Source organism: Cornus florida, unplaced genomic scaffold, assembly GCF_030987335.1.
Source record: "Cornus florida cultivar Cherokee Brave unplaced genomic scaffold, ASM3098733v1 CherokeeBrave_3.0.0_Hap2_Chr10, whole genome shotgun sequence".
Lineage (NCBI taxonomy): Eukaryota > Viridiplantae > Streptophyta > Magnoliopsida > Cornales > Cornaceae > Cornus > Cornus florida.
Window position 1 is genome coordinate 112230499 of NW_026775580.1, and position 13605 is coordinate 112244103.

Below are 13605 nucleotides of genomic sequence, written 5' to 3' on the forward strand. Positions count from 1 at the left end.
TTGTTATATACATATACTAAGTAATTTTAAATAAGATTTTCTATAAAATTTTTAAGTACACCATATGCCCTTCTTCAAGTACATTATATATATATATATATATATATATATATATATATTTTCACTTTTGATGACAATTGTGATTGTATTTAATTAAAATATTATTAATTAATATTTTGATACTTATATTTGTAACTACATTTTTTTTTTACCATATTTAATTAACATATTATTTTATAACTATTTTTTTATTTTTGTTTGCCTTTTGATTTTAAAAAATTATATTTATTATATTTATTGAATTTTTTTGAAAATAAGTGCATTGTGTCCCCTTCTTGATTGAAAACTGTGCCACTGTCCTATGCCATTGCTATATTGACACAAAAACACCATTAATTCAAAATGCAAGACATGCAACACTATTATATTCATTATTCATGTTATATTTGGAAGTGTCATATTGCCATTTTTAATTTTATATTAAAAATAATAATTAATTATATTAATTTATTTTTAATTTTAAATGTTGTCACCAAACATACTCAAATTAAAATCTGTCAACCAATATTATTTTCTAAGCTGGATACTAGAAAGAATTATTTTAAAATATAATAAAATTGATAACATTTCTTCAAATAGATAAATAAAGTTTGTTATCATTGCCAAGTTAGGATATGTATATTTTGAGTACCAAGGGCATTGTGCAGTTGTGCCCAATGGTATCTCTTCTAACTTTTAAAGTGAATGGTGAGAGTTCGAGTCTCCTAAAAAGTAAAGCGGGTGTGTGAGTTTTTTGTCACTGAAAAAAAAAAAATACAAAACATGATATCCTTTCAATATAATTTAAGTACAAATACAAGTAATTACCAAAAAAAAAAAAAAAATGAGTGGCATTTTATTTATTTATTTATTTTTCATTTTTATGAGCAACACTACATTCATAGTAAAATTGCATGCATTTTATATAATTATATTTTCATTTCAATGAGAAATACTACATTTATAGGAAAATTGCATCATATTATTATAATATTTTTATATTATACTGATGCACCTTTAAATTCAGCATTAGATAAAGAGAGAGTTTTGATGAAAATTGTTTATCTGGCCCCAAGCGGCTCTGGAGGGCATGGTGGGCTCTCTGAAGTCGGAAGACTGGCGAAGCCCAATTGAAAATTTCTGAGTTTATTTCGCTGCTACGACCTGCTCTCCTGATGGCCGACAGTAGTCAGCAGTCCTTATTGTGGCCACGCTGTTGTTATATTTGACTCTCGTGGTCTTTTGTGATCCCGGTTATACCACGGCATTTAATATCCCACTTGACATCTTCCGATCATTCAACCACTACATAAGTAGCCCCCGTCTTCCTATAAATCACAAATATAGAATTAAATACATGTTTGAAAAAAAAAGTACACTATACTTTTTATATGTCATTCATGGACGCCCTTCTGGATAATATATATTAATTTATTCATTTTTTATTCATAATTATTGTATGTATATATATATATATATATATATATATATATATTCACTGTCGATCAAGGACAAAAGAAAACTCTTCAATTTTACCAGCATATACTCAAAAGTAAGGAGATGTTTTATTGGTAAAAGGTTTTTTTTTAATAAAATGAGAGTTATTTTCCATCATATTCTCCAGTCTTTGAGAGAGAAATATATATATATATATATATATAATATTGTAGGTCCAAAGGAAAGACCTCACTTTTTTTTCTTCTCTCCTTTTCCTTTTTCCAATTTATGGAAATTTACGTCATTCCCTTTCATTTTGAAATTACCGACCAAAAAAATATATATTTGAAATTTCATGGGAAAATAAAATAAAATAAAGCTATGTTTGTCAAAAGTTTTCTAAATTTTGCCAGATCAATAACCTAACATACCACTTGCTTAATTCATTGCATTCGTTTCTAGCTATCATTTGGTCATTCTGTTTTTTCCTTTCTGAAATCGGATATATATATATATATATATATATATATATATATCAGAAAAAGATAACAATGACTTATAAGCCTACCTCAAAGGACTGACTTGTGAAAGCAAACGCTCTAGAATTGGAAATGTCTAAACACGCTACTGACTTAACCTATTCTCACTTCCTTTTCAATGTACTACTTTTTTCTTTAGTCAAAACTCTACAAAGGGACCCCCTCATTAAGGCGCGCAGCCTAAGATATATACTTCCAGAGATTGTGTGATCTTCTAAAATTAACAATATCAACATTCAACATATATATAATATATAACATGATGATTTACTTTTTATATATTAAATTAATAATATTATAAAAAATAATATATTAATTTTTTAAATGAGACATTTATTTTGTGTCCATTTAATTTGAGACAAGATAAAAATAATAAGGTGATAGGAAGAATAATAATATAAGTATATAATATAATATATATTTTTATATTCGAATAGCAATATCTTTTGACTTAAGTAACGTTGGCATAGTATTTATAAATTAATTAAACTTTTATGACTGTCTCATTGATCAATATTTATTTAAATGAAAATTTATAATTATATTAGTTTTGTCTACCTTGCGTTCGTATTTTACTTTTCTATAATTTGACGTGTTGATGTATTCGTGTTATATCATGTCTGTATTTATGTGTTTTAGTATGCGGCAATAACATTGTTTTAGTGATAATATAAACTCTCTTCCTTATTGCTAAATGTTTTAGTTTAATTGTATTTTTTCTACATGTGAAAAGGTTGAAAGTTCAAGTTTTAATAGTATTTAAGTTTCATAGACAACTCTAAGGATTTAGCTCAAGTGAATAATAACTTAACCACCACATGTCTCGAAAGTATCAAATAATTTTTTGAGTGTGTGTGAATATCAATCTAAGTCATAAAAAATGATAAATCTTTGAAATAGGTGTCACGCTCTCTTGCTTCGATTCTTATTTTTCGTGACTTATATTTTATTGTTTTTATGTTATTGCTCATTAACTTGATATGATTTAGGTATCAATTAGGAAAAAGAAAATTATTAAAAAAAAAAAAAAGAAGAAAAATAAGTAATAATAACTGAAAAGATAAAACAAAAATAGTCAGAGGGGCACAATTATTTTGGGAGGCAAGGACAATTTTTTGTCTAGCACCTTAGCACAGTTAGGTTTTAAAGTCGCCAAATAAATTTAAATATTTATTAATTTTCAACTCAGTTTTTATTTGTTTATTTCGTTGGGTTTAAAGTCGTCAAACAATTTTAAATATTTGACAAATTTCAAATCAGTTTTTATTTGTTTGAATACAGATTATGCGGCGGCTTTGATTTGAGCATCTGTATCTACACTAATTTTATCAGGCCTGCACGCTCTTTCCACCGCCTATGCCTATATATGCACGTTACATGCCCCTATAATTTTGCGCTCTCGCACCGATAACAACCAGCTCTACTGTTCTATTCTGTGTGTCGGTGTGTGTGTGTGTGTGTGTGTGAGAGAGAGAGAGAGAGAGAGAGAGAGAGAGAGACAGATGGCGGTTCAGAGCAATGGGAGCTCGGAATCTTTCGTTAAGATTCCTGAGATAAAGTTTAAGAAGCTGTTCATCAATGGAGAATTTGTTGATTCCATTTCAGGTTTATGAATTTCACGTCTCATTATTTGGTACTTTCTTTTTGGTTCGCTTATTCACACGCTCTCTCTCTCAAATCTCAATCAATCAGTGAGGAAAAAAAAAAATTGATACCCAATCTATGAATTACGAGGCCATTCTGTATATGCGGTTGTCAATCTGTGCTGAGTTTCTATCATTTAAACAACAATTCAAGTTCATAGTTCACTGCTTCAAAAAGAATCCAACGGCTGAAATTCTATGAGATAGTTCCACAAAAAGAATTAAAAAAATGACTTCTCCGATCTGTTAAAATTTATTGCACACACTTTTAAGCAGTACGGGTACACACACATATATTTTTTATACATGCTCACGGTTGTGCAAATCTTTATGTTATTGAGGCGTTAGTTGATGTAGACATATATTAATTGCTATTTTTGTAAAATATTTACTCCGTCAAATAAAGTGCGAGGTCATGTTTGTTTATATAAATTAATGTCCAATTTCAGCCATACTGATCTTCTTTTATTATTTGATTATAATTAGAATAAATTTTATAGACATAGATACGTAAATGATTTAATTTCATATCTAACCCTCAATAAAATGCATTAGATTTGGACCGGATAAACTTCTTAGTAGTTTTTTTCGTCTTTGTCATGCCTGATTTGACAGTTTTTTAAAAAATAAAAAAATTGATGAATAGGGAAAACATTTGAGACCATAGATCCAAGAACAGGGGAAGTTATAGCAAGAATTGCAGAAGGAGATAAGGAAGATGTTGATTTGGCTGTCAAGGCCGCCCGTGATGCTTTTGACCATGGCCCCTGGCCTCGCTTATCTGGATATGTAAGTTTTTTCCTTCCTTCCTCCAATTTTTATTTTTATTTTTTATTTTTTGTGCTCTATAAATACTCACAGAAATGGTCAACTTACTCATATTTCATTAATCTATAATTTTTGTGAAGGAATTTTTATGAACATGAAAAAAAATCATACCAAAAAATCATATTAAGTATTATGTATTTCTAAATTATAATAATAAAAATCATATTGCATGTGCATGAACTTTAGATCAAATTAGATTGATATAATTTCATCTATCTTAATTTTTATCCTATTATATACTCCTTTAGGTTAAATAAAACAGGAGTACATGTTTTCTATATTTCTCCCTAAAAATAGATGGCATTACTGATGATATATATATGTTTTGAAGCGATTCGAGTCCACAGAGACACACAGAGTTGACAAACATCATTCTAAATGGTTAATTCTGTATACAAATTTTGTTTATATAGCATTATTAAAGGTTCTTTTTTTCCTGCACCCATTGATTCAATGTTCAGGCTAGGGGAAGGATAATGATGAAATTTGCCGACTTAATTGACGAAAATGTGCAAGAATTGGCCATCTTGGATACCATTGATGCCGGGAAGTTGTTCGATTCGGGCAAGACAGTGGACATTCCTAGCGCAGCGGGTACTCTGCGTTACTATGCAGGCGCAGCAGATAAAATTCATGGAGAGACATTGAAAATGTCAAGAGAGCTTCAAGCATACACACTGCTCGAACCCATTGGTGTTGTAGGACATATCATACCTTGGAACTTCCCAAGCTTAATGTTCTTCATGAAGGTTAGCCCGGCCTTAGCTGCCGGGTGTACCATGGTTGTGAAGCCTGCGGAACAGACCCCTCTTTCGGCTCTCTACTATGCCCATTTGGCTAAGCTTGTTAGTTTCCACTTTGCTTTAAGTATACCAGCTGGTTCTCTATATAATTGTAACACACATGGCAAATTATGCCCATACATACGATCATCTGATAGTTCGTTTTTCTTAATCTATGTTTGGATCAGGCTGGTATCCCTGATGGAGTGATCAATGTGATAACAGGATTTGGACACGCTGCTGGTGCTGCTATTAGCTCTCATATGGACATTGATAAAGTGATCTCAAATTCACTTTCTACCAATTTTCTTCCTCTATTGGCCTATATTATTACCCTACAAAACAGTGCGATATTTATAATTTTCCAATTTATGGTCTGTTTAGGTTAGTTTTACAGGGTCAACGGAAGTAGGACGTCTAGTAATGCAGGCTGCAGCGACGAGCAATTTGAAATCTGTTTCACTTGAATTGGGTGGCAAGTCCCCTCTTATAATTTTTAATGACGCTGATGTTGATAAGGCTGTTGATCTTGCTCTCTTGGGCATTCTGTATAACAAGGCATGTACATATAGTGTATTTCTTTTTATTTTCCATTAATTATGTGTCAAATTTAACTTCTTTTTTTAGCTCAGAAACATAATTGCAAGTCTTTTACATTTCCTTCTTTTCACCAGGGGGAAATTTGTGTGGCAAGTTCTCGTGTTTTCGTTCAGGAAGGGATTTATGATAAATTTGTGAATAAGTTGGCAGACAAGGCAAAAACATGGGTAGTTGGGGATCCTTTTGATCCGAGTGTCCGTCAAGGACCCCAGGTAAAAAGTTCTACTTCTATAAATATGATGAAAGGATTTGTTGATTGTATATTTAGTTTTTTAATTTTTTAACAAATCAATGATGTGCCAAAAATGAAAAAAAATTCCCAAGTACTATAATAAACACAAGTCAGTCCATGCTATATCATATATAATAATCAACCATTGTTCCAAATACAAGAGAGTTTGTTTTCCAAGAAAGAGTTTCTATATACAACAGATCTATATGATGAAATGTGCATTTTAATTGTTGTAGGTGGATAAGAAACAGTTTGATAAAATACTTTCATACATTGAGCATGGAAAGAGAGAAGGCGCCACCTTATTAACTGGTGGTAAGCCTTGTGGGGAGAAAGGATACTTCATAGAGCCAACAGTTTTTGTCGATGTTATGGTAAATCTCTTACAACTTCATAGTTGCATGCTTCTGGATGTAATGTGAGGATTTAATTTATATGCAGTTGCAGTTTCTGTGTAGTCTAATTTATTATGATTTTCATTTATTCTTTCTGATTACCTCAGGACAATATGGTAATAGCGAAAGATGAAATTTTTGGTCCCGTTATGTCACTCATGAAGTTCAAGTAAGTTAGCTTATGAAAAACCCATAGTCTTCTTAATAATGTTCAGTCTATGTGTTTGGAAGCAAATCAAGGTTTGCAAATACTAGTAAGAATCGGTAGTGATTGGTTTGTTCAAAATTGTGCAGGACGATTAATGAGGCAATTGAGAGAGCTAACGGCACCAGATATGGGCTAGCGGCAGGCATTGTGACCAATGACTTGAACGTGGCCAACACCGTCTCAAGATCAATCCGTGCTGGTGTTATTTGGATTAATTGTTATTTTGCTTTCGACCGAGATTGTCCTTATGGAGGCTATAAGATGAGTGGGTTTGGGAGAGACTTCGGATTGGATGCCCTTCACAAGTATCTCCAAACTAAGTCTGTAGTCACCCCTATATATAATTCTCCCTGGCTGTGAATGTGTATACCTGTTCTCTCAATAAATTCAGCTTTGTATCATCGTTTTATTGTCAATACCAAACTCTACAGATTTTAATTTTAAGAAACCTAGCATATTGTTGTTGTCCAGAAATGTCCATGAATTTATTGCACAGTTAAATCACATGGACACTCGTTTGATCAAATCACATTTTTGAATGAAGCCACCAGTTAAAGATTCAGCTTTTCAGACAGGGGGTCACAGGTCTATCAACTTTATTATCCCTTTTTCACTTATTAATTATCATTTGAAAAATTATTCTTCTACTAAATAATTAAAACATTTCACTTAATTATATTTGTTTTTTACTTAATTATATTTGATATAAATAATTAATTAAAAATTATTGAGTTCATTGTAACTAGTAAGTATTTGATGTGAGCATCAATACTCTTATCATTTATGATAGCCCTCCTTTCAGTCAAATTCATATTATATAGATAATTACTTATTTATAATTTTAAGATTTGTATTACAAGCATGAAGTATCAAACAGGGAGTATTATTTTTGAAGAAATTCAATATGAACATGATTTGATAGCAAATAAGAAACTTAGAACAATAATTCAATAAACAATAGCCCCACCTTTTTACAAGGGTGACTATTCAAAGTAGGAACATTTACAAACAAACCCACTAAAGAAAACAACACACAAACACAGCTCATACAAACAGAGAGACTCTATGCCTAGCCTTCAAATTCAACGAATAATACTGATTACTGACTATATATATGATATGATATCACTTGTGGTATATTTTTCCTCTAAGCTTGACTCCGAGTACCCTCTCCATCTTGGCCAGTACGGCTTGGTTAGGCACGGACTTGCCGTTCTCGTACTCCTGAACCACCGGAGGCCTCTCATTGATCTGTTTGGCAAGCTCGGCTTGGCTCATCTTCTTCTCAATCCTCGCCTTCTGTATCGCATGTCTCACCTCCACCGACACTTTTTCCAGAGCTGTCGGTTCCCCAGCTTCGTCTAGCTTCCTCGCGTTCACGGCTGTCGCTGCCGCTGCCTCTTTTTTGTTGGAGCCGACGTCGAATTTCTTCACGGTTTCTACCTGAGCACCGGACCAGAGGGCTTGGTTGATGGCCTTGGGGTCCCGGATGTTTGTGCCTTGGGCTTGGTGTGCACATTGAGCCCTTAGATTTATATATTTTAATACTTAGTAATGTTTATTTCATATTACTTATTATTTTCTTAATTTTTGTTATTTTTAGGTAATTTTTAGAAATTCAGCCAATTCCGTTATTTGTTATTTTTAAGGTATTTCAATTCAATCAACGAATGAAGATTGCAATAGTTAGAGTATGCAAGGTGACCCAAAAAATTATTTTAGAAGACTTTTAAAGGAGTTTCCAAGATAAATTCGTTTTTGGGTCATTATACGAAGAAAAGAAGGTTTCCTGTTCGAATAAGAAAACAACTTGAATAGGAAATTTTGAACCCATTTTAATATTTTGGGCATAACTTTTTACCAAAAACTCCAAATTAGGCAAACTCAGTGATTCTAAAAAGAAGACTCGAAGCTCATCGTTTTTGTGTCTAATAGCAGTTTCCAGATTCGTAATCTAAATAGGTCAAAATATTATTACAAACTGACAAAAATATAAAAACCTATTTAAGCTTTTTTCTTTTGTTGGACCTTTTCTATTTCCTTTCTCTAGGAAAACTTACAACATGTGGATATAAAAAGGAAAATGTTCAGCAGAAAAAGGGGAGATTACATAAGATACAAGAGAGATATCTCACAACGGTTTTTAGGGTTTTGAAGATTGAAAAAAAAAAGATCCAAAGAAAACAACTTGAATAGGAAATTTTGAACCCATTTTAATATTTTGGGCATAACTTTTTACCAAAAACTCCAAATTAGGCAAACTCAGTGATTCTAAAAAGAAGACTCGAAGCTCATCGTTTTTGTGTCTAATAGCAGTTTCCAGATTCGTAATCTAAATAGGTCAAAATATTATTACAAACTGACAAAAATATAAAAACCTATTTAAGCTTTTTTCTTTTGTTGGACCTTTTCTATTTCCTTTCTCTAGGAAAACTTACAACATGTGGATATAAAAAGGAAAATGTTCAGCAGAAAAAGGGGAGATTACATAAGATACAAGAGAGATATCTCACAACGGTTTTTAGGGTTTTGAAGATTGAAAAAAAAAAGATCCAAAGGAGTTGTTGGTGGTCCATGGAGATGACTTCTACAACATCAATGAAGACATCCTTCCTCTCCATGAGTAGCTAAACTCCATCTCAGGGCTTGCTGTAACCCGAATCCGAATAATATAGTTTGATTGTACTTTAACTTTGGGGATTTTTATTATTTATGTATTTTAATTGCATGATTAAGAACAATTGACTTAGGATTTCTAAGCAATTGGAGTTTTAATTAATAAACTTGGTCTTTGCTGAAATTAATATCTTATCTTAAAATTGATTTTTCTTTAATCAAATCTAAACTATTCTTATTATTTGAGATTGGCTGCTAAGGGCTTCTCAGAATGATTTGAATAGTGATCATGTAATAGTGCTCAAACTATTTTATGAATGAATGTTTTGATAATCTATGCCTAGGGAAGACGAGTTGTATTGCACCATAGATTAGAGTAGTTAGGTATACAATTCGTACCAACTGAAGATAGGTTATGGCTTAACATAAATTCATGACCTTCTGTGAGTTTTTGTTAATTTATTTCTTTGTTTGGAAATTTTCTTTTAATTGTTACCATTAAACTTAGTGCGTATAAGGTCGTCATTTCATGTCATACCCTTTACTTGAATACAACCCAGAAATTGAGAAAACTCTTAGGTAAATTAGAAAACCTAAAAAGAATTCTAAATTGTTAGGAGAATCCTTTAATCCAAACATGGCTAACCATAATAGTGATAATCCATTGGGAGTTACTGTACCACTTGCAGCTGCTCCTACACCTCTGAGGGATTATTACAGTCCAACATCATACATTTCTCCCTCATGCTTTCAATTCCCGGATGCTAATGCATCCCATTTTGAGATCAAACCAACTATGATGCAAATGCTTCCTTCTTTCCATGGGTTTGCTACTGCAGATCCTTATAAACACTTAGATTAGTTCTAAGAATTGTGTTCAACTACCAAATTGTCCACTCTGTCTAATGATGTTTTTAGGATGAGATTCTTTCATTTCCCTCTCAAAGATAAAGTTAGAACATGGTTGCATTCCCTTCCAAATAATTCCATTGGAACTTGGGACAAAATGCAACAAGAATTCTTAAAAAAAATATTATACATGTAACGACCCGAACCCGGGAGTCCGAATCGCTAACCGGGTCCTTACCCTAACCCGAGGTCACTAAGGACAACACCGTCTTTTCCTGCTTCAATACTTGATACACGAGTCGGTTTAGGGGTTTAAAATACTCCAAGGGCACTACTTTACAAAGATGGTTAAATGCATAAGTTAAAGGGAAAGAATCAGCCGGCTGAAAACCCTTGGTCGGCCGGCTGACGAGGCTTGATCGGTCAGCTGACCTACATGGTCTGCCAGCTGAAATGATTGTGAAAATAATATGCTTTCGGGACTTTCCAAAATTAACCTGTCGGTCGACTGATGAAGGAGGTTCGGTCGGCCGAACTTGGGTTTTGGTCGGCTGATGGTGAGGGTCAGTCGGCCGAAACAAGGCTTCCTAAGATTCAACTCACTGGAATGATTTCTGGTTGGGCTCTTTACAGGCTAAACCTATATTGGACCTGTTATACAATTGAATTCCGAATTCACGGCAACAAATCATGACAATATACATTTGAAAGGCATCAATAATAAATTAAAATATAACTTCCTTTCCCATTCTTCATAAAATAATTACATAATTTCGCTTCCTTTCAAAATACCAACAAAAGTTATAGTTTACAATACATGACCATGGCTTGCAAAATGAATACACTTCACTATGATTTTGGGACTTTACAAAAGTGTGATAAATATACAAAAGGTGGCAAAAATAGGTTTCTAATTCTTCTCACACTTGTGAAGGGTTGGCGTCCTCTGCTTCCTTTCCTAGCCTTGAAAAATGTTAAATGATAGGGTGAGCATGAAACTCAGTAGGTGGTGCCTAAGACACACCTCTTGTGACCCCGTGAATCCAAACAATGAATAGGACAATAGGGAACGGGATCATACTAAGCCGGGGAAAACACAACATCAATTTTCAGATTCAAGACAAGCAAATGTCGTGCCATGGATGCAATGCTGTATATGTCACTCCCCATTTTTAAAATCATCCATCACTTTTCAAACTGTTAATATAACCCGTCCGTTGGTGACTCCACAACGACACGAGAAAAGGATTGGCTATTGTCTCTGACCCTTGGTACTTCTGCGGAATCATTTGGGGCCCAGATAGCGTAACCACGCTAAGGTGTTTACCCTAGTTCTCTCTAGATTACATTAATACACCGGCCCTTTGGTGATTCTGTGGCGACCGGGTTTTCTCAACACCATTTAATCAAATCTCTCCCCAACAACCCCTTTCTTTTTCCAATTCAAATAACTTTGAACATTTTCATGCCCAATGCTATGAATGCACATACTTTGCCATTTCCATGGAAACAAAGAAATTTCCTACTACATAATTTAACATGCTTCTACATAGTTATTTCGAACAAGATAATAAATACTTAGGCATGGGAATTAACACTTAGGCATGTTCTTCGTACAATTCAATTAACACATATGATCATAGACTTCATGTACAACATTTATATCATCCTCAAGACAATTAACTCAAAATTAAACATGCTTTGCAACAAATATTGAGGGATAATTCACAAAGGAATAAGAAAATATGAATTAGAGACCCCTACCTCAAAATTAAGCAAAAACCCCCAATTTGTGCCCTAGAAATCGAATTTCCTAGAGTGCATCAAACAAGGAATTGCTTTGATTAAATCTGTAACGACCCAAACCCGAGGGTCCGAATCGCTAACTGGGTCTTTATCCGAACCCGAGGTCAACTAAGGACACTACCGTCCTTTCTTACATCAACATATATAATATACATGTCGTCACAGGGTTTTAAAAAAAAAAATAGCAGTAGCAATAATAATAATAAAAGAGATCATAGTTACGAAATATGTCAAAACAGTCCACTGACCCATCGAACCCTGTGGAGGAGCGTCGTCCGCCACTTCCCTTCCGTGTCCTGAAAAATGTTAATAATAAAGGGGTGAGTATAAGCTCAGTAGGAAGTGTCTAAGACACACTTCTTATGACCCCGTGAATACACATATAGAATAGAAAATAAGAGAACGGGATCATACTATACCGGGAATGTATACCATAACCACAGCATCTAATATAAACACATATACCATCCAAGTCACAATCACGCCATATATGCCAATGAATTGCAATGTCATACTCATGTCACTCCCCATTTTTCGAAACATTTTCGTTTCAACATTCAAATCGTTAGTGTTATCCGACCTATAACACCTCTATGGCGTCACGAGGAGAGGGTTGGTTAATTATCCACGACCACAAGGCACCTCTAAGGAGTCGCATCCGGCCTAGTTAGCTCAACTATACTCCCCTCTAGACTAAACTAACACCACGGACCACTAGGCGCCTCCTAGGCGTCCCGTTTTTCACAAACATTTTTCAAAACCTTTACCCAAAATCATTTCATTTGCTTTCAAAACATTTTTCCCATTTTCCTTTCCCAATAGATGCATAAATGCGTCATGCTTCAATTCGTTAATTCAACCATACAACTTTCACACGTACTTTGCAATTCAAATCTCTAAAATAGGTAATCATGCTTCCCTTTAACATACATACAACACATAAACAACTTGCAAGAATTCAAGTTAATTAGGCATACAAATTACAAATTCCATTACACATAGACATGCTTCTTATAATATCATCAACACATAGGCATAGATTTTCTAACACAACAATCATGTCATTCTCAAGGCAATCAATTTAAATAGAGCTTGCTTGTCATACAGTTTTGATTATTTCACATGTTCATATATTTCATCTACTCAAATTAAGTTACTTCAAAATACAATCAACACTATTTAGCATGTTAGAACATAATTCAAGTAAAATTAACTTACTAAGATGCAAGATTGTATGGATTAGAGACCCCTACCTCAAAAGTAGCCAAAATACATCCCTGGCCAGAAAAGTCAACGCCGGTCAACGCGGTCAACGCCGGTCAACAAAAGTTAACGCCGGTCAACAAAAGTCAACGCCGGTCAATGGCGGCGGAAAGGAAAACTGTTCGGTGGGAACGTAGCCGTCGACGAGGTAATTCTACTGTACCAAAGGGTGAACTCCGGAATCCAACTCTAAGTGGCCCAAAACCCCATCCAAAGCCTTAGATCCACAAATTTCAAAAATTCATAAAATAATCATCGCTCATTTGAAAAAATAAACCCTTTGACTATGTGATAGAGAACGATGAGAGGAACGTTTTCCATCAAGGAACTTAGACCAGAAACTTGACCGATTAGTCGAAAAATGGAAG

The 13605-nt window shown here is 33.6% G+C and overlaps 2 protein-coding genes across 2 annotated transcripts; one reads left to right on the plus strand and one right to left on the minus strand.

Annotated features, from left to right (window-relative positions):
* Positions 1–3307: 3307 nt before the first annotated feature.
* On the plus strand, positions 3308–7151 carry LOC132277212 (aldehyde dehydrogenase family 2 member C4-like). The gene is made up of 9 exons (XM_059778992.1): positions 3308–3620; positions 4305–4447; positions 4948–5331; positions 5457–5546; positions 5653–5826; positions 5943–6080; positions 6337–6474; positions 6603–6664; positions 6790–7151. The coding sequence occupies exons 1-9, from the start codon at positions 3518–3520 to the stop codon at positions 7061–7063; spliced, it is 1506 nt and encodes a 501-aa protein (XP_059634975.1). The 5' UTR covers positions 3308–3517; the 3' UTR covers positions 7064–7151.
* Positions 7152–7586: 435 nt separating this feature from the next.
* On the minus strand, positions 7587–12505 carry LOC132278412 (multiprotein-bridging factor 1c-like). The gene is made up of 4 exons (XM_059780202.1): positions 12407–12505; positions 8943–9035; positions 8572–8657; positions 7587–8228 (listed from the first exon to the last, which is right to left on the minus strand). Exons 1-4 carry the CDS (start codon positions 12503–12505, stop codon positions 7829–7831), a joined length of 678 nt encoding a protein of 225 aa, XP_059636185.1. The 3' UTR covers positions 7587–7828.
* Between the last annotated feature and the right edge of the window lie 1100 nt (positions 12506–13605).